The sequence below is a fragment of the Myxine glutinosa genome, chromosome 11 (assembly GCF_964187855.1).
Source record: "Myxine glutinosa chromosome 11, kmMyxGlut1.1, whole genome shotgun sequence".
In the NCBI taxonomy this organism is placed as follows: domain Eukaryota; kingdom Metazoa; phylum Chordata; class Myxini; order Myxiniformes; family Myxinidae; genus Myxine; species Myxine glutinosa.
In genome coordinates this window covers 60,798,241-60,820,800 of record NC_136271.1, presented here as the reverse complement: position 1 = coordinate 60,820,800, position 22,560 = coordinate 60,798,241, and the positions used below count along the sequence as shown (strand labels likewise).

General features: G+C 45.1%; 1 protein-coding gene across 1 annotated transcript in view; it reads left to right on the top strand.

Moving 5' to 3' along the window:
• Nucleotides 1-12,513: 12,513 nt before the first annotated feature.
• Nucleotides 12,514-22,560, top strand: part of RASSF1 (Ras association domain family member 1) — a 285,057-nt gene continuing 275,010 nt past the window's right edge. Inside the window, exon 1 of the mRNA XM_078786708.1 lies at nt 12,514-13,013. Coding sequence (XP_078642834.1) covers nt 12,821-13,013 — 193 coding nt within the window. The 5' untranslated portion in view covers nt 12,514-12,820. The remainder of the gene's footprint in view (nt 13,014-22,560) is intronic.

Here is a 22,560-nt window from a genome sequence, read left to right as displayed (position 1 = left end):
CTGATAAATATGCCCGATGACTTATCATGACCCTTATAATGACCACCCTGGCCGAATTCCCCCAAATTCCTGCCCTATAACATATAGAGGGGCACTGCATCAGCGGCACAGATGTGCACCCAAACAATGATACTGTCAGCAGCCACATGCTGTGTATGAGATGAGAGAAGAAGACTTATTGTAATCCACCAATGTATGGAGTTGTTGTTTCTTATGCAGCCTATGGCTGCTGGTTGCATCACTTCTGGAAGCATAGCTGTGCTGCTGATGCAGTGCCCCCTGTTACCAGGAAGCTAGTACTCATTTTGTCGACCTCGGAATGCTGTCGGGCTGAGTCAACCGGCCTGGTGTTATCTAACAGCATGACAGGGGCTCAAACTCAAGACCCTAAGATCTCAAGCCAGCCACCTTAACCGTTAGTCCAATACCTGGCTTTGATGTGTGCGGTAAAAGGTAGCCATTGCAAACATCTCTCTTCAACAGCTAGAGCAACTTGGCGATTTATGGAGAAGTTGTGGTGGTTGATTACGAGGGAAAGGGTTTGAAACATCGATGTTAGAGGAAACAAGGCATATGGCACAACAATTGTGGCATTTAAGGAAAAAATGGTGGGGCTCAATAGGTCTACCACATTTGCTTACAGAGGTCTACCACATTTGCTTACAGAGGTATACCACATTGCTTACAGAGGTATACCACATTTGTTTAGAGGTCTACCACATTTGCTTACAGAGGTCTACCACATTTGCTTACAGAGGTCTACCACATTTGCTTAGAGGTCTACCACATTTGCTTAGAGGTCTACCACATTTGCTTAGAGGTTCACATTTGCTTACAGAGGCCTACCACATTTGGTTACAGAGGCCTACCACATTTGCTTACGGAGGTCTACCACATTTGGTTAGAGGTTTACCACATTTGCTTACAGAGGCCTACCACATTTGCTTACAGAGGCCTACCACATTTGCTTACGGAGGTCTACCACATTTGCAGCCCCTTATTTAACTGTTGATAGTCCCACTGCAATGTGTTGTCATCTATCTATAATATAAAAGGAGCTTCGTCTGCGTGCCTGCATATGTGCGTCCGTCCGTGCATCCGCTCCATCAACAATTGCCCTGTAGGGGAATTATACGCCGTAGCCATCAATTCTGATCGCCATATTTTTTTATCAATCGGATGCAATCTGCAAGCAGTATGATATAGTTCAGTAAGGTGAGGATAGATGGGCTGCTTTAAATTTACATTAAAACAAAAACATTTCCTCCATCTTCTTCTTCACTTATAATAATGGTGAGTCTCATTCAGTCCCGCTTCTCATATCAATAAGATTTAATACTTTTTTCAACATTTCCATTTTATTAATACGGCATAACAGTAATATATTGCCCTATCAAGCAGTATTTCTGATTATACACCACCTTTTCAGGTGGCTGTACTTGCAACACAGGTGAGAAAAGGAGCTGCATTCATTCACACGATTTTTAAAGGGAGAAAGTTAATTTTTATTAATTGTTTTTGAAAACCTGTCAGTCAGAACACGATACCATCTATTTATTATGTAGTAAGAAAAAAATGGCAGAATTTCCCTCTTCCCCTCTGACTGTATTCTCCATACGTGAGGGGCCTCAACTATGACAACTATGACTGTGACAACCATGACAACTCATAATTCAATGCCAACTTTTCAACACACTAGGGCAGCGGTCGGGAACCTATGGCTCGCGAGCCATATATGGATGGCTCTTCCGGTGACGGCATATGGCTCCCAGACAATTTTGAGTTGAAAAAAAAAAAAAAAAAAAAATCAGTTTGGAACTGATTTTAAAATACTTGTGATATTTCTTAATAATACTGTGTCATTTTAAAGTAAACAGAAATTAGTTTTGAAGATAAATTTCACGGGTCACGGGTCACCCGTGGGTCGGGTCGGGAACCAATGGCTCGCGAGCATGTCCGCGTCATTGTAAAGGTGAAGAAATCAATTTTATCAGATAGCCAACTAGTTTATCCGCTTCAACCCTTGTAACGGAAAAGATGGCGAAAAGAAAAAAAGACGATGATTACCGTGCATTCCAGGCTGCGTGGACAGAGGAATTTGCATTTGGTGAGAGAGCAGGATCTGCGGTATGTCTAATATGCAATGATAAAATTGCATCGATGAAACGGTCAAATATAAAGCGGCACTTCGATACGCACCATGCTTCATTTGCATCGAAATATCCAGCGGGGGACAGCAGGAAAAGGGCATGCGAGGAGCTACAGCGGAGAGTGCAGGCGAGTCAGCAGCAACTACGTGTGTGGACCAAGCAAGGTGACGGGAATTCCGCTAGCTTTGCGGGTGCTTTGGCAATAGTAAGGAATGGAAAGCCATTCACAGATGGCGAGTATGCCAAAACATTCATGCTTGATGTGGCCAATGAACTGTTTGATGACTTCCCAAATAAAGACAAGATAATCAAACGAATAAAAGACATGCCCCTGTCAGCAAGAACTGTGCACGATCGTAGCATCATGATGGCAAATCAAGTCGAGGAAACACAAATTAAGGACATAAACGCCGGGACATACTTTTCTCTCGCGTTAGATGAGTCAACAGACGTTAGCCATCTATCTCAGTGCAGTATAATTGCCAGGTATGCTGCAGGTGACACACTGCGTGAGGAAAGCTTGGCTGTTTTGCCAATGAAAGGGACAACAAGAGGAGAGGATTTATTCACGTCTTTCATGGAGTTTGCTAAAGAAAAAAAACTACCGATGGATAAACTTATTTCTGTCTGTACTGATGGTGCACCCTGTATGTTGGGGAAGACCAAAGGATTTGTAGCGCTTCTCCGTGAACATGAAAAGAGAGTCATCCTAAGTTTTCATTGCATCCTGCACCAGGAGGCGCTTTGCGCTCAGACGTGTGGCCAGGAGCTTGGTGAGGTGATGTCGCTGGTCATTCGAGTGGTCAACTTTATTGTTGCCCGAGCTTTAAATGATCGCCAGTTTAAAGCTCTGTTAGAAGAAGTTGGGAATCATTATCCCGGTCTGCTTTTACACAGCAACGTGCGTTGGTTGTCAAGGGGGAAGGTGCTCAGCCGTTTTGCAGCTTGCCTGAGTGAAATCCAGACTTTTCTTGAAATGAAAGGCGTCAAGCATCCTGAGCTAGACAACACTGACTGGCTCCTGCAGTTTCACTATCTCGTGGACATAACTGGCCATCTGAACCAGCTCAATGTGAAAATGCAAGGTATTGGAAATACAATCTCATCCCTTCAACAAGCAGTGTTTGCATTTGAAAGCAAGCTGGAAGTCTTTCTCAGGGACATTGAAACAGGTCGTCTTCTGCACTTTGAAAGACTGCAACAATTTAGAGATGCATGCTTAGCAAGTGACTCCACTCAACATCTGGATCTCCAGCAGCTAGCTGGCTTTACGTCCAATCTCCTGCAGTCATTCAAAGCACGTTTTGGAGAATTTCGTGCACGCACTGGTCTTTTCAAGTTCATCACTCATCCACATGAGTGTGCAGTGGACAAAATCGACCTGACATGCATCCCCGGGGTCTCTATCGGAGACTTTGAGCTGGAAGTTGCTGACCTGAAGGCATCAGACATGTGGATGAGTAAGTTCAAGTCACTTAATGGAGAGTTGGAAAGTCTTGCGCGACAGTGAGCAGAGCTGGCGAGGGAACACAAGTGGACAGAAATGAAAAATCTTCAACCTGAAGACCAGCTGATTCTTAAAACTTGGAACGAGCTTCCTGTGACATACCACACAATGCAGCGTGTGAGTATTGCCGTATTGACCATGTTTGGCTCTACATATGCATGTGAGCAGTCATTCTCGCATATGAGGAACATTAAGACCAACCTACGCTCACGTTTAACTGATGGAAGCCTCAACGCCTGCATGAAGCTCAACCTCACCACGTATGAACCAGACTACAAGGCCATCAGCAAAACCATGCAGCACCAGAAGTCGCATTAAAAGTAAGACATATTTAATTTATTATACGTTAAAAATACTATATGGCTCTCAATGAAATATATTTAGAAATATTTGGCTTTTATGGCTCTCCCAGTCAAAAAGGTTCCTGACCCCTGCACTAGGGCATGCCCGTACTATATATATATCTAAAATTATATCCCCCCCCCCCCCCCCCTCTATTTACATGAAATGGTTTGGTCCAAAGCGAACGGCTTGCGAGTACGGTGACAATCCCCCCCCTCTATTTACATGAAATGGTTTGGTCCAAAGCGAACGGCTTGCGAGTACGGTGACAATCCCCCCCCCCTCTATTTACATGAAATGGTTTGGTCCAAAGCGAACGGCTTGCGGAGTTTGGTAAAGAAATCGCCATAGCGTGCACGTAATTAGTTTTAAAACATAGTTTAACGGCAACATAGTTTGCCAACGTGAAATAAATGAATACGCTCTCAAATGTGCCGTCCGAGGCAGAGTCTGTTCGCCACGTTCGGCACACATGATAGCTCGCTGCTCTCTGATTGGTTGAATCGTTTTTTGGACATAGCTCGGTAACTACTTGTCCGATTAATATGAAACCTTGAAAAGGCACATCCTCGGGTCCCCAGCAATATACCTGGCAAGTTTAAAGTATATCGGACCCGTGGTTGTCGAGAAACAGCGGTCACAGACATACATACATACATACATACATACATACATACATACATACATACACACAGAGATTACTGGAATTATAGATAGATTTTCTTTGCTACCCATCCCACTCCCCTCTGTGTCATCCCAACCCATACCCCTCCCCCCTGTCTTCCTCACTCTTCCTTCCCCCACCCTCCCCCTCCCTCCCTCCCTCCTCTCTCTCTCCCCCTTCCTCTATCTCCCCCCCCCCCCACCCCTTTCTTTCTCTCTCTCTCTCTCTCTCTCTCTCTCTCTCTCTCTCTCTCTCTCTCTCTCTCTCTCTCTGTCTCCTCTCTTTCTCTCGCTCTTCCCATTAGCGAAGCGACTCTGCGTTGCCAGCAACGCCGGGTACCTTTGCAAGTATTTTGTTTTGTATACTAAGTCGAGGCTCGTGTAGGAGCTCACAGAGCATACAATAAGGGAGCGGGAGGGAAGAGGGGGAGAGAGGGAGGGAAGCACAACAACAGCAGGAAACAGGGACATCGCGAGATCTGTATCCCTCAAGAAAGTTCAGCATTTCAAAGTGAAAGTGATAAAAGCTGCAGCACATCAGGACCATTTGAGATGTTTTGGTTCCAGCACCTGACATGCTTTATTACCTCAATGACTTAAGATGTAAATCTCGTGTCTTCAGGGTTATCCATCATCAGCGGTGCTCATCTGTGCGACCAATAGTACACCGAGTGCTTGGATGAAAGTGATTAGAAATACTGCATCCAGATTCTACTCCAGGACAACAAAACTCGATGATACAACGACTTGATGAACCACATGGTCATGTGACTGGGTGACCGTCCAGAGAGGGCACATTTGTCAGAGGAAAGACCATTACAACGACCCCCAAAGCCAGAAATCCTAAAGGAGAACATATTTCGTTGTCGTCGGAATTTGTCATCTGGTAGAGGCAGAATCGATGAATAATATAATAGTCTTGAAGACCAGTCCGAGCTAGGCCTAACGTTCCAGCATCAGTGTTTTCTTCATCAGAAGATGTGCGATGGTATTCCTTTGCCCTCCGCACGAAGATGAACGGCAGAGCAGCTCTTTCAGAGGAACAGTAAGATCCATAACCTCTTAATTTATCATCATTGTCTTGTAAAAAAGAAAGAAAAAAAAGAGGATGCAGTTAAGGATAAGAGGAAAGATTTCGGCTTGGAGAGAGGAGAAGGGTGTGGTTGGGGTATGTGATGAATGTAACGAGGGCAAATATTGCCGAGCGGCAGTGATAATAAAAAGGTAAAGCGAAGCGGACGAGATAAAGCGAAATAAAATTGGTCGCCATAATAATTTCTGCTTTACGTCGAAACGCTGGCATTCCCCAAGGTGACTTCCTGGGATAAATGTGATCTGTAATCTACATAAACGACCTCTCTGCTTTCCTGGAGAATCATCGGCACCGCTTTGCGGTCGACTCCACCTCGTGCCCGGGCGCCACTGTGACAGGTGGGATACGGATCCATCCCTACCTGCTCAACTGGAACCGAAACTATTTTTGCAATATGGGTTTCCTAGAATTCCCTGCAAGTCTGTGATTGATGTTGTGGAAACGTAACCCTCCTCTTCCTCTTCCTCTTTCTCCCTATAGTACAGAGTGAGTCAGCAGTCCCAGGGCATCGTTTTAGCTCTTTATGCAAGATTTCTTCATACCATGTACAGTTGTGGCCAAAAATATTGGCACCCTTGCATTTTAAAAAATAACTCACAATTTTCTCGAAAAATAAGTTGAAATTGACAAAAGTATTTGTTCTCCACAATCCTTTATTTCACTGTTAATATTACAGAACCTTTGTTTTTGATTCAGAACTTAATATATCCTTTTAAATCAGAAAATAAAAACAAATGGCATTGACAAAATTATTGACACCCGAGACTTAATATTTTGTAGCACTTTGGACAAAATAACTGCAGTCAAGCACTTCCTATAGCCATGAATGAGCTTCCTCCACCTCTCTACTGGCAGTTTGTCCCACTCTTATTGTGAAAACTGCTCCAGTTCTCCCAGATTTGAAGGGTGCCTTCTCCCAACTTCTGTTTTCAGATCTCCCCACAGGTGTTCAATGGGATTTAGATCTGGACTCATTGCTGGACACTTCAGAACAGTCTAGCATTTTGTCCTGAACCATTCCTGGGTGCTTTTTGAAGTGTGTTTGGGGTCGTTGTCCTGCTGCAAGATTCATGACCTTCGACGGAGACCCAGCTTTCTAACACTGAGTTGGACATTGCGCTCCAAAATGCCATGGTAATCTCCTGATTTCATGATGCCATGCACACATTCAGGGCATTCAGTGCCAGAGGCAGCACAGCAACCCCAAAACATCACTGAACCACCTCCATGTTTCACTGTAGGAAAGTTGTTCTTTTCGTTGAAGGCTTCATTTTGTTTTCTGTAAACAGAGATAGTTATTTACCAAAAAAACCTCCAATTTGGTCTCATCTGTCCACAGGACATTCTCCCAGAAGGATTTTGGCTTGTTCAGGTGTGTTTAGGCAAACTCCAGTCAGGCTTTGTTCTGTCTCTCTCTCAGCAGTGGGCTCCTACCATAGAACCCCCTTTCATTAAGTTGGTGATGGATGGTGCGAGCTGAAACTGTCGTACCTTGTGTTTGAAGGTCAGCTTGAATCTGTTTGGCAGTTGATCGAGGTGCTTTCTCCACCATTCGAACAATCCTTCGCTGCAATCTTTGATCAAGTTTTCTCTTGCAGGTACGTCCAGGGAGGTTGGCTACAGTGCCATGGGCCTTAAACTTCCTGATACCATTGCATACGGCGGACACAGGGACATCAAGGTCTTTGGAGATGGACTTGTAGCCTTGAGATTGTCCATGTTTGGCTACAATTTTGTCTCTGACCTCCTCAGACAATTCTCTGGTTTTCTTTCTTTTCTCCATGTTCATTGTGGTACAGACAGTGACACAAAACAGCAGAATGACTGTTTCTCCATTCAAACTGATTGATATTGCAGGCACCTGCAACTCACTATTGGTGAGTTCAATTCCAAGGTAAAGGAGAATCACCTGCTTGAAATCTAATTATTTCTAACAACTTCTAAAAGGTGCCAATAATATTGTCCAGGCCATTTTAGGATTTCTGTGTGGAATAAGCTGAGATTTAGTGAATTTTTTCAGCTTTTTTTCTGTTCTTCCACTGAAAACCAAAGAAATAAATTTGTAGATACCAAAATATTTTTTAATTTCAACAATTTTCTGGAAGAAATGGAGCATTATTGGAAAAAAAGTGCAAGGGTGCCAATGTTTTTGGCCACGTCTGTAGTTATACTGTTTAGTTTTTTTTCTGATAATCCAAATAATACATTAAACCAAGATGGCAGACACCAGTAATTTTACAGTGGACAAGAGGCTGGTAGCAGAGGTGTGGTGCCACGAGAGGAGAAACACAAAGAAGACGATGAAACAGGTGCAAGAAGACTATGAGGAGAGTTTTGGAATGCCAGCACCTTCAAAATAAAATCTTCATCTTTGGGGGGAAAAGGTATTTCAGATTGGAAGTGTACTCGATAGGAAGTGCAGTGGACGACCAAAAATTCCTGATTTGGGAATTTAAAACATTAAAACATTCGTTTTCAGATGTGCAAAAAAAGTAATTACAGAAACGTTCTGCAGAGTTGGGTTCTTTCTATTCATTGTTACGTCGCACAATGTAAGAAGATCTACACCTTAAACCGTGTAAATCACCCGCCATTTGTGAATTGTCAGATGCAGATCATGAAAACAGGTTGACAACTCATTACGGCGGCGTGACAACCGGCGGCGGACGTCATACGGGTGCTCTCAATGTCTATGGAGGTATTGTAATTGTATTACTATAATATGTTATTATTACTCCTGTTATTATGTATTACTGCAATGTGTTATTACTCCTGGGGCTTATGGCTCACCCTGGTAGATGGTATAAACAAATCTTGTATAAGCAGCTAAAACCGTGTGCTGGGACTTATGACCCACCGTGTACAAGAGTAAGAGAGAAGTAAAACAGTTAGTAAAGTAAAGTAAAGTAAAGAGAGTAAAGTAAAGTAAAGAGAAAGAGAGAAGAGGAGCAAGGTTAAACAGACATTGGGGAAGCAGGGCAACGATGGGGGCACAACCAGCAATGAACGAACGAACAGGAAAGGAAGAAAGAGAAAGAGAGAAGAGGAGGAAATGTTTAAACTCACAATTAATAGGGTTGGTTTTATGGGGGTAGAAAAAAATCATGCGACAAGATAGGGGATTGCACGAGGTGGAGGTTCACTGCCTGCTTGAAGATCCTTGTCATTAGTTTTCATTTCCAGTTTACCCCGAAGACCGTTGTGCCATTTTATGTGTTGGATACCTCCAGCAATCAAGTTTGGTATAATTTCCATACAGACTTTATTTTATTATCTTCATCCAGTGTCTAAGGATCTTGGAGAAACTTGCATATATACACTATCTATAGGGCAAGGATGTCAGAGACAACATTGTACATTTACATGAAGTACAACGGACACTGTAAGTGATGGACGAATCGGCACATGGTGATCCAGGTGCTCAGAAGAGAACACAAAGATGCCAACTCAAAGATAGTAGATGCATGGCAGCCTGCACATATACCCTGTATCAATTCAATCTAAGCTTATCAACTTGGTGGTGGGAGGGGTGGGGATGGCACCACGATTGTAAGGTGAGGAATGAACAAACACCGACAGCACATTCACCTTTTGAAGAGACCCTCTGAGAGTCATCACAATTATGATGCGGGTATATAATTACCCATCTATACCCATACAACCTACCATTCCTGCTTATCCTCTCACAGACATCCCTTTTTAGTCCCCAACCAGTTTCAACGAAGGTGACTATAGGTTTGCTCTCCGTCTGTCTGTCCATCGTCGTTGTCTTTTGGGTAATTTGAGTCTTTTGGGTCCTCTAGGTCTATCGAATTATTCGAGTAGTTTGGGTCCTCGATCTGGATATTTGGGGTATTTCAGGGTCTTCGGGGTATTTTGTGTCTTCGGGGTAATTTGGGGTCCACTGGGTCTTTAAGGGGCTCTGGGGTCTTTTTGGTCTTTTGGATTGTTTGGGTCTTTGGGGTCTTTAAGGGTCTATGGGGTATTTTGGAGTCCTTTCGGTCCTTTTTTTGTATACAAGATGGAGGATCGTGAAAGAGCTAACATTAATCACACAGAAAATCAAACAGACACATAAAACATATAATAAGGGGAGCGGCAGACAAGATGGGGAGAGAGGGGTAAGCACACAAACACAACATTTGAGAGCAGGGACATCGGGAGATCTGTGGGAGGGAGAGGGCTTGGGGGAGGAGGCGTGGGAAGGAGGGGGGGGGGGTGGTAGGAGAAGTATAAAACACATGGACACTACAAGGACTGCCAGGAAAGAAGTTGGCATTTCAAAAAAGTGGATCTGGGGTGAATTAGCAGGGGTAGAAAAAAATCTAGGTTTTGGATGGGGGAAGATAAGAGATGGTGGTGAACTTCTGGGTCTTTTAAATCTTTTTGGTCTTCGGGGTTTTTGGGGTCTTTTGGTCATTAAGGGTCTTTTGGATATTTTGGGTCTTTTGGGGTCTTTTCGGTCTTCTGGGTCTTTTCGATCCTTTCGGTCTTTGGGGTATTTTGGGTCTTTGTAGTATTTTGGGTCTTTGTGGTTGTTTGGGTCTTTAACAGTCTTCAGAGTCTTTTGTGTCTTCAGGGTATTTGTGGTATTTTAGGGTATTTGGGGTCTTTATGGGTCTTTTGGGTATTCAGGGTCTTTATTGGTCTTTGGGGAATTTTGTGGTCTTTTGGATCTTTCAGGGTCTTGGTGTCTTTGGGGTATTTTGTGTGTTCAGGGACTTGTCGGTCTTTTAAGTCCTCTTGGTCATTTGGCTCCTTGGGGTCTTTAGGTTATTTAAGGGTATTTGGGGTATTTTGGGTCTTCAGGGTATTTTGGGTCTCAGGGTCTTTTGGGTGTTTAACAGTCTTCAGGGTCTTTGGGGTATTTTGGGCCCTCAGGATGTTTATGGGTCTTTGGTGTATTTTGGGTCTTTGGAGTATTTTGGGTATTTGGAGTATTTTGGGTCTTTGGAGTATTTTGGGTCTTTAACAGTCTTCAGTCTCTTTGGGGTGGAAATGTGAATGGTTCGGTGGATGTGTGGAGTGTCGTTGAGAGAGAGGAAGACAAATGATGAATTGCGAAAGATGATGGGAATAGAGCCTGTGATTGATGCTGTGAAGAGGAACAGGTTGAGATGGTTTGGTCATGTGTTGAGGAGGGATGAAAGTGACTGGTTGAGAAGAGTGATGGAAATGAATGTAGAAGGAAGTAGAGGACGGGGAAGACCGAGAAAGACTTGGCTAAAGATGGTGGAAGAAGAAATGCGGGCAAGGGGGTTAACAAGGGGAGATGCAGAAAATAGGGCAAAATGGAGAAGATTGTCATGGGGACAGCAAGGCTATCCCCTGCTCTAGCAGGGAAAATGGCCTTAAAATGCCTGTTGTTGTTGTTGTTGTTGTGTCTTCGGGGTCTTCATGGTATTTTGGGTGTTTGCGGCCCATTGGCTCTTCAGGGTATTTTGGGTCTTCAAAGTCCTTGGGGTCTTCTGGGTCCTTGGGGTCTTCAGAGTCCTTGGGGTCTTCTGGGTCCTTGGGGTCTTCATGGTATTTTGTGTCTATAACAGTCTACAGGGTATTTTAGGTGTTTGGGGTCCATTGGGTTTTCGGGGTCTTCAGTGTCCTTGGGGTATTTTGGTTCCTCAGAGTCTTTTAGGTCTTTTAACCGGTTGACACAGTCGTGTTCAAAGATTTCCCCTTAAAACCCCCCACTCAAATCCCTCCGAAAGCACTACTCAAAGCCTTTAAAACCCAGCCTTATGAAGGGACACACACACACACACACACACACACACACACACACACACACACACACACACACACACACACACACACACACACACACACACACACACACACACACACACACACACACAGTGTTTTATATGGTAGATAATTTCATATATATATATATATATACATGGTGAGGCCGACTGGTGTTCTGAGCTGCTGCTGTTCTCCGTTCACAACACCTCCACCTTTCTGATATCCATCTTCACACGATCCTCCCAGGCTTAAAAAAAAATACATTACTGCACAATTGGTATAGTTATATAGAACAATATCAGGCATGGTTATAAATGATGTAAAACTAGGTTTAGCCTTCATGTGGATAGTTTGTACTTCAGAGTAACATCTCGTGCTCGCATGTTTTGTGTGTCAAAATGACGTGTGTTGTTTGACTAGTTTGACTAGTTCGACTACTGGCACTACAGGACAACTAGTCGGTGGATATTAAAGACCACCCGGTGTCATTCGTGAACAATAGGAGAGTAATAGCCGAAACCCTGAACAAATTACACATTCCTGTCCTGACGACCACTGGGAAGGCAAAGGCAACCCACCCAGTGCGATGCTTGTTGTGGGTTTGCGTCCCCAGCAATTAACCTGCAATTCGAGAAAAAGGTACAAATATCCGAAGAATCCCTTCGTCACCCGGGAATCCTTCTTCATCGAGGTTTCGACCCTTCAATCCCACAATCTCTCCAAACAGTGGGTCCACAGCGATACTTTGTGGCCGGAGATCATCCGATGAATCGCTGAGAGCGGTGTGGAGATCCAGAGACCTTTACCTGCCAGCAACTCGAGTTTAATGGTGATTGAGGTCTCACCGCATTCTTTGTCCCAGACGCGCAGCTGTTGGAATGCGATATCTGCTTTGCTCGCCAAATATATTCGTCCGTGGATGTGAAAAGCGTCTCCACCCCCTGAGCGTGGAACGAGCTGAGTGAGTGGGCGTGGTCAACATGTACCTGCAGGCGCGCCCACGTGCACGACGTACCGTACCGGGTTGCAGGTGCTCTAGGGACGATGCGCCCCGACCCGCTCTCGACAGTCGCGCACACGCGCGTGTTCCCGGACCATTGAGGACTTTTCCCGGACCATTGAGGACTTTTCCCGGACCATTGAGGACTTTTCCCGGACCATTGAGGACTTTTCCCGGATCATTGAGGACTTTTCCCGGACTCGTCCGGATTCTTGAGATAATCACCCACCTGCGTAACCCGCACCTTTGCGAACCAGCGGAGGGTTCCGCAGGTGGTGGATCAAGCGCTGCAGCCGCAGTCCCGACTTGGAGCAGCCCTGATGCCGCTGCGGCGTCGCAAGGGCATCGCCCACCGGCACGTGAAGACCATCTTCGAGCATAGCGACGCGGACCCGAGACTGCGGACGGAGCGTGGCGAGGGACACGATTTCCGCGACTGCAGCAGTCAAAACTTTTGCGACCTCTGCGGACAGGTCATCTGGGGCATCTTCAAGCCGGGCCTCCGATGCAGGAGTGAGTTTCGGCATTACGAGCGTTGCAACCGATACACACCCTGTACTCTTCTTCTTCTTCATAAACACCTTGCACACTTTCAAACTTGCTCTTCCCAGTTCGCACCGCCGTGTACATGCGACTTGTGTTTGGTTGTTACCTCGTCGGATTCGGAGATGTGCAGCTTTAATAACGTGGGGTTCTACCATGAGACAAAAGTATGAGTCACCTTGATGATCTCAGCAGGTAGAACTCACCTGTGCTCTCAGTTGCAGTGAAATCGTTTTGGAGAATAACACGTGATTTTCGTATTAACGAGGGCTTTCCCAATGTTTTTTTTTGCTTTTTATTTCTGACGATCGTTCTTTGAACAACTTCAAGGGGAATAAATTTATTACGTACGCACGGCACAAGTGGTTTGCTAAAATATCCATATACCTGTATAATGTAAAGGAAGATTGCTCCACAGGGTATTAACTGCAAACCATCATCCAAAGGGGAAGGTGTGCAATTGTCACATGGATTTGCACTGCAGCTGTGCCGCTGATGCAGTGCCCCCTGTTACCAGTGAGCTGGTACTCGTTTTGCAGACCTCGGAAGGATGGCAGGCTGAGTCAATCCTCCTGGTGTTAATTCAACAGCACGACAGGGCCTCAAAACTCAAGACCCTAAGATATTAAGCCAGCCACTTTAACCATTAAGCCAACACCAGACTTGATGCCGAATGTGAAAAGCCTGGTGTTGGCTTAGCGGTTAGGGTGCCGGCGTGGGAACCTAGGATCCTGGGTTCGAATCCCGGTCAACTGCTGAATTAACACCAGGGGGGTTGATTCAGCCTGTCATCCTTCCGAGGTCGGCAAATTGAGTACCAGTTCACTGGTAATTCCCTGTGTGTCGCAAGCGGCGACTAACAGGGTTGGTGGCAGGAAAGGCATCCGGCCATAAAACATTGCTTCAAAAAGGGGACCATGGTGCCCGAAAAAGGCCAACCTGTGGGGAAAATGGCCTCTTAAGGCGGTTCCATTCATTCATTCATTTATTTATTTCATTTTTTTAAATACAAAGTCGAGGCTCGTGTCAGAGCTAAATTTCAACAGCGATTGGTCAAAAATTGCTTCAACAAAACTGGTGAAAATAATCCCTTAACCCATAAAATGCTGAATTTCATAGTTGGTAGCCCAGAAATTCTGATACTATTTATAGAGGGGCCAATATTTGCACATTAATTTTTTGAATTAATTTTTAATGACCATATGTGGTCGTGGCCGGTCGACCTGTGTGTCTCTGCCTTTATGGGTTAAAGCTTAAAGGAGACCGTGAAATGCAAGGATGCTGAGAACAAATGAACTGTAACTTCACAGCTCAACAAGCATCCTGGATTTTGAATGGTAGACCACAGACTTGATGACCAATTTACTAACACATCTCTCAACAAACTGTGCATTAGAATGTAAAAAAAAAAAAAAATTCTGTCCGATCCGGCTGGTTGCATCATTAATACTGGACGTTGATGCAGTGCCCCCTGTAGGTTAGGGCCGGAATTTGTAATTTGTTTCTGGGTGCCGGTGATAACCCGCCTACTCTTCACGAATTACACCGTGGGATATTTAACGTACGCCAATTTGTGCTTGCATATGGGACGCACGGCTTAAATTCATCCGAGTGACGGCACACTTTATGATGTGTAAACTCCGATTATCATTGGTGAAATTGGTGAAAATGACGTTAATATGAAAATGATTTGAATACTCATGCCAGGGTTGTTGGATTTTGATGTTCTTCCTTCCAGTGAAGCCAGCTTTACTTTCACGTGATGTGCCTACAGCATTTCTCCCAGATGGAAACACTCCAAGAGCTATAAATTTTGAACCCTAATGGCTTTATGCTTTTGTCCCATTCAAAAAGCACTGGAAACTTTTTCCGCCAAGCCGAACATACTCTGTTTTCCTTGTAAACAAACCTCCTGAGTTTCCCTTGAGTACAAATGTGAATGCAGGGCATGTCGATGTGCTCATGAACAACATACAAATTGACTGCAGCTGCCACTTCTTCCTGCTTTTCCAAAGTCACATAACTGCAAGGACGACAATATTGAGGCTTGCGGTTTTATGGATACGACGTTTTGATACCACCGGGTGCATATGTTTACACACACGTGTACACTGATACACACACGTATACAAACTTGTATACATACACATATACACACAAGTTATACATATATGTATACACATACAGTCGTGGCCAAAAATATTGGCACCCTTGCACTTTTTTCAAGAAACTCGCAATTTTCTTTAAAAATTAGTTGAAACTGATAAAAGTATTTGTTCTCCACAATTCTTTATTTCACTGTTAATATTACAGAACCTTTGTTTTTGATTCAGAACTTAACATATCCTTTTAAATCAGAAAATAAAAACAAATGGCATTGACAAAATTATCTTCTGACCTCGACTTAATATTTGGTAGCGCAGCCTTTGGGCAAAATAACTGTAGTCAAGCACTTCCTATAGCCATGGATCAGATTCCTACACCTCTCTAACGGGCAGTTTGGCCCACTCTTCCAGGGGAAACTGCTCCAGTTCCCCCAGATTTGAAGGGTGCCTTCTCCCTGTTTTCAGATCTCCCCACAGGTGTTCAATGGGATTTAGATCTGGACTCATTGCTGGCCACTTCAGAACAGTCCTGCGTTTTGTCTTGAACCATTCCTGGGTGCTTTTTGAAATGTGTTTGGGGTCATTATCCTGTTGCAAGACCCATGACCTTCAACGGAGACCCGGGTTTCTAACACTGGGTTGAACATTGCGCTCCAAAATGCCTCGGTAATCTCCTGGATTTCATGGTTCCATACACACATTCAAGGCACCCAGTGCCAGAGGAAGCACAGAAACCCCAAGAAATCACTGAACCTCCTCCATGTTTGACTGTAGGGAAGGTGTTCTTTTCTTTGAAGGCTTCATTTTGTTTTCTGTAAACATAGAGATAATGTGCTTCACAAAAAAGCTTTAATTTGGTCTCATCTGTCCACAGGGCATTCTATCAGAAGGATTTTGGCTTGTTCACGTGTGTTTTGGCAAACTCCAGTCAGGCTTTATGTCTCTCTCTCGGCAGTGGGGTCCTCCTTGGTCTCCTACCATAGAACCCCCTTTCATTGAGTTGGCGACTGATGGTGCAAGTTGAAACTGTTGTACCTTGTGTCTGAAGGACAGCTTGAATCTGTTTGGCAGTTGATTGAGGTGCTTTCTCCACCATTCCAACAATCCTTTGCTGCAATATTCGATCAAGTTTTCTCTTGCGTCCATGTCCAGGGAGGTTGGCTACAGTGTCATGGGCCTTAAACTTCCTGATAACATTGTGTATGGTGGACACAGGAACATCAAGGTCTCTGGAGATGGACTTGTCGCCTTGAGATTGTCCATGCTTGGCTACAATCGTGTGTCTGACCTCCTCAAACAAATCTCTGGTTTTCTTTCTTTTCTCCATGCTTATTGTGGTACACACAGTGACACAAACCAGCAGAATGACTCCTTTTCTCCATTCAAACTGGTTTATTGAGTGATTTTTATATTGCAGGCTCCTGCAACTCACTATAGGTGAGTTCAATTCCAAAGTAAAGGACAATCGCCTTTTTGAAATCTAATTATTTCTTCCAACTTCTAAAAGGTGCCAATAATATTGCCCGGGCCTTTTTAGGATTTCTGGGTGGAATGAGCTAAGATTTAGTATTTTTTCAGCTTTTTCTGTTTTGTTCCACTGTAAACTAAATAAATACATTTGTGGATACCAAAATAGTTTTTAATTTCAACAATTTTCTGGAATAAATGGTGCATTATTTTTAAAAAGTGCAAGTGTGCCAATATTTTTGGCCACGACTGTATACACGCACGCATACACTGATACACAGACGTATCCACACGTGCATACACACATATACAAACGTATACACACACATTATACACTGAAACACACACATATCCATAAATGTATACACACAGATATACACACACGCATACATACACATGTACACACACAAATATACACTGATACTCACACATATACACACCTGTACACACATATACATACACAAATGTATACCCACACACACACGTATACGAATATGCGGGACACTTTATTTTGACAAAAAATTGACAAATTTTGAATATGCGGGACAAAAAAACACGCATGTATACACACATGTATACACATACATATGCAGTCAGACCCCGCTATTCGTGGTTCCACTATTCGTGGAATCCGCGTATTTGCGGTTGATAAAATGCGACATGTTTCTCTATTTGCAGAAAAGTGTCGCGCATATTCGTGTTTTTTTTTTTTTTGATTTGCGGCCGTGTTCCGTGAATTCACGGTTTTTCAGTGGCGCAAAAACAAATTTCACGATCCGCCAGCTTCACACATTTATAAAACCAATCTTTCACCAGCCATGGAAAAAGCAGGTGGATCTACTACGCAAAAAAAACATCTTATACAACCCGTGATCATGACATGCCTATACTGTGCATTCTCTGCTGTGTTCATGGCTTTCGCAGCCGCGAACTTTAGCCGCACTATAAGCGAGCTTTGCGGGATATCCCACCAGATGTGTAAACAAGTCAACTCCGCGAATTATAGAATGCTAACGACGCTTCATTAAATTGATTACAGTTTACAATTTACGGTAAAACATCATCACAGATCTTAGACAATGAAAACGCTTCAGGGGATGTTCCATCAGCGACAAAAAACATGTCAAACTCCACGAGTTATAGAAATGCAAATGCTTCATTAAATCTATTATTGAAATTAGCAGATAGGCTCAATATGGCATCATCCGATAAAATTCCCCGCAAACAATGGGCAGAGTACCTCCCGCAGCTACCCACAATGCTCGCAATCCTACACAAACAGATTGTGTCCACTATCTCGATCATTGTTATCATCTCGTTGCGTTGACCTGTGTTTTTGACTCGCTCTGCTCATCATTCAGTCATGGCTCCCAAGTGCAAGACCAGTGCCGGAGATGCGTCGACTACCAAGAGGCAGAAGAAGGTGATATACCTGAGCCAGAAAGTGAAGCTGCTTGACTGGCTTTCGAGAAGAGAGAGTGCAGCCTCTGTTGGCAGGGATGTCAAATAGGAACACGAATCCACCCTTTGCTACATATGGAAGAAGGAGAAGGCGATTCGTGAGAAAGTTTCAGCGAGCGCTGTATCGAGTACGAGGGTGGTCACCCATGTCCGGAATGTCCATATGGAAAGGATTCCCCCCCACCCCCTGCAACACGCCGCCCTCCCTCCCCCCCCATAAACTCTGCTGGTGTGCTGAACGGTTCCCTAAACCTGCTCACCAAGGTGGAGTTGGAGGCCATTCCAAAGGTTTCTGAGGAGGAGGAGGGCGCAGTAATGAGGAAGAGGTGCCGAGGTCCAACCTCACAGTCCAGTTCCTGGGCAAGTTGCTGCAGGACATGCGGGCGCTTGCGGACAGGGTGCAAGACGCTGACCAAGTCGTGGAGAGGTACATTAAGTTCAAGAGGGGCTTGGATGATGTGCTGCCCCCATAAAAAGAGCTGCATCGAAATGTTGGGCAATCTGTCAGGCAGCTCCCCATTACCCATTTCTTCAGCCCTGCTCCCAACATAGGTTTTTGTGTGTTTCTGTTTTTCTCTTCCTCCCCAGGAGTTAGGAACGAGGATTCTAACGATTGTAAATATTTGAAATGTGAATTATTGCTTAAGGGGGTAGAACGATAAGGAGAATAGGTAAGTAGCTATGGCTCACTTCCCACAGCCCTCCTGATTTATTTCATAGGCGAATTAAGTGTTAGTCGGTAAGGGTTAAGACTGAGATGGTAGCGCCTGCAATGAACCTTGCGGGAGCTACGATTCCAGTGGGTGGGGGGGCTGTGTTACGTTTGTAGGGGGTAGTGATACCATAGACCAGGTAGAGTGCATAGATTAGAAGAAGAAGAACCACCTCTATGTACCATAAGCATGGATCCGGTAGCTCCGTGTGTTCGGATTAAGTGTATCTTCGTCCCCATCGGAGGAGTTGGGTATGTTAATTAGCTCAGGGATTATGGGGAATTTATCCCCTGTATGTCGTTCCCTCTGTACTTTATTCCGATGTCCTTTTTGGCACCACACCATACACATAACCAGGCCACACAATCGACTCCTCATTAAGCTCACTAATTAAAAAGCCACCGGAAACCCAGATGAATCACTAGTGCTAATTTACCCCGACATTGGAAGCAAAAAGGACGAAAGATCTGCGAGCCCACGCCCAGAAGGGCAGTGATTGGTCGGGGTTTTGATTGATGGAAAGGACTGGTAAGAGACTTGCTGATTGGCGAAGCACCCCAGATGACGTCGGATATTTTTAAAAATAAACCCAGTTTGTAATAAATGTTCGTTTTTCATTAATCATCCACTTTCTAAACTCCCCCCTCACCCCTCCCCTCCTAAACTCCCCCCTCACCCCTTCCCTCCAAATATCCCCCCTTGTCCCTCCCCTTCAAATCTCCTCCCTCCACCCTCCCCTTAAAAACTCCCTCCCAACCCCTCCCCTTCAAATCTCCCCCCCCCCCCAACCATCGTTCTCCAATTCGCCCCCCTTCCCCCTCCTCCACAAAGCTGCCTCCTCCCCACTTTGTCTCCCTTCTATCTCATACATCTACCTCCTCCAACCTTATACTTTGCTCTGCCCTCCCTCAAACAATCCCCCACTGTACCTCATCCCATCACCATCAAACCTTTTGTCCTCCTCATCCTTCCCTTTCTCCTAACTCTTCTGCAATCTCTGACACACTATCAACAGCTCTCCCTACCTCCCCTTCTTACCCTTCATCTTACCCGACCCCTCCCCTGTCCTGTCCTGCACCCAATGCTCCTCCTCCCTCTTCCTTAACGGTATGGACCTCAAACATCCTGGGCCTTCACTCAAACCTGATTGATCTCTCCATACAGGTTGCTTCTGACAAACCAGACGTAATCTGCTCAACAGAAACTTTCCTCCTTCAAGTTGTCGCTGATTCCTTGACATCTATACTTGGTTACTCCCTCCACCGGTATGATAGACCTAACTGAGCCTCATCCTGGAGGTGGGGTTGCTATCTTTATCAAAAACTCACTTCCTCACTCTCCTTGCACTGTCCTCTCTCCACCCCACCCCCAGGAGTACCTCTGGCTACGGCTTCCTCTCCGCTCCCAGCTTTTGTTAATATGTGTTTTGTACCGTCCTCAAAACAGTGATGACTCCATTTACATTTCGCTGTCTGACAATATGGATCAACTTCTATCCACTCATCCCAACTCTCTTTTCCTCATATGCGGCGACTTCAACTGTCACCATGCCAGCTGGCTGGGTGTGGGTACCTCTCACACCAGCCATGGCATCTCAGCAAAGGACTTCTGCGACTCATTGGGACTGACACAATCTGTCAATTTCCTGACCTGGATCTCAGTCAACGGAGCATCTTCTCTTCTAGACTTGGATATGACGAACTTCCCTGCAAATGTCTGCTGCTCTTCTTCTGCTCCAATCGGTTCTTCTGATCATGTGCTTGTTAAAGTGGACATCTCTCTGGCCATTCTCAGAGAGCCTCCTCAGCGTCAACGAGTCTGGCATTTCACTCAGGCCGACTGGCACGGTCTTCAAGCAGCCATCAATCATCTGGACTGGTCTCCCATCTCTACTGCCTCTGACATCAACTCTTCTTTGGAATTTTTCCAAAGTAAACTGCTTTCTCTCATGCACAGATTTATCCCATCTCGTCTTCAGTTGTCATACCCTTCCTCCTGTCCATGGTGAGGGAGTTGCCCTGAAACAACTTGCCTTTGCCCCTTGAAAGGCTAATCCAACTGAAGGCAATCTCAGTTCCTTCCACCAAGCTCGGAACAAGTGTGGGTCTACCCTCAGGAGAGCCAGGATGCACTATCTCTCTACTCTCAAGACTGAACTCTCAAATATGTCTCCTTCCTCCAAAACCTGGTGGCATCTGGTCAAATATTTTAATGGTGTTTATTCCCCCACCATCCCCTCCCTTACCTCAAATGGCTACACAGTTGACACCGCACGTGACAAAGCCGAATGCCTCAACTCTGTGTTTGCCTTAAAATCCTGTGTCCCAAACCCATCTCTCGCTGTACCCACCCTACCCAGTCGAACCCAGCTACTCCTGGACTCTGTGTCCTTCTCTCCTGACAAGGTGGAGAAGTTTCTGTTAAACCTCGACTCTGATTCTGCAACTGGACCAGACAGCATCAGCCCACGGGTACTAAAATCCTGATCTGCCGCACTTTCACACCCTCTTTCTATTCTCTTCACCCTCTCTTTTGCTCATCATCTGCCATCAGTTTGGAAATCGGCCAACATTACCACTTTACAAAAAAGGTGCAAAAACAAATCCTTGCAACTACAGACCAATCAGCCTTCTCCCAAATATCAGCAAAGTCATGGAGTCCATCATTGCTTCGGATATCAAATCCTTCCTCTTCTCCAATGGCTTGATCTCTGATCATCAATTTGGTTTCAGACCAGGTCACCCTACTCTGGACATGCTGCTTCTGCTGTCTCAACGATGGATGGAGGTCCTCAATGCCAAACAGGAAATCCGAGCTGTCTCCCTTGACATAGCACGTGCCTTCGATATGGTCTGGCACCCTGCTCTGCTCACCAAACTCTCCTCCTATAGTATCCATGGAAATCTCCACGCATGGCTTGCGGACTTCCTCTCTGGTCACAGTCAACGTGTGGCCCGGAATGGATTTCTCTCATCTCCCCTTCCTGTTCAGGCTGCAGTTCCCCAAAGCAGTGTTCTGGCCCCTGTGCTTTTTCTGGTCTTCATCAATGTTCTCTCCGACTCTCTGGAAAATCCTCTCTATCTCTATGCTGATGACTCCTCTCTCTGTCACTCCATTCCTCATCCCTCAGATCGGCAGTCTGCAGCCTCCTCACTCTCTGCAGACATGGACAAAATCACAGACTGGTCAAACAAGTGGAACATATCTTTCAATCCTGACAAATCTCACACTCTTGCTATGTCTCTCCGAAAAGAAGCTTTTGGGTCTCACTATCTGCCATGATCTTTCCTTGGAAAACCACATTTCCAAGCTGGCCTCCAAAGCCAGTCGCCGATTGGGCATCCTCCGTCGTGCGAAGTCCTTTCTTGGCACACCTGAGCTCCTCACCACATACAAGGCTTTCATCCCCAGCTCAATGGAATACTGCTCTCTCCTCTGGGCTGGTGCTCCTTCTTCACACCTAGCTTGGCTTCACACTGTTGAAACCAAAGCTTTCATAATCATTGGAATCTCCCGCGATGAAGCTGCTTGTGAGGGCCTTTCACTCACTCACCACAGTCAGGTGGTCTTTCTGTCTTCTACCGACTCCTATCCGGCCTGGCTCCCCCAGCTCTGTCTGTGCTCTGTCCCCCAAGTACTCCTACAGGTTGCACAAGATCTGCCAGCAACCCTCTTCTGGTGAAATTGCCAAAATCAAGACTCTCTACTCAGCTTCACTCTTTCACTCCTCTTTACTCCCACCTCTGGAACAAACCCCGTCACTCTCTTCAA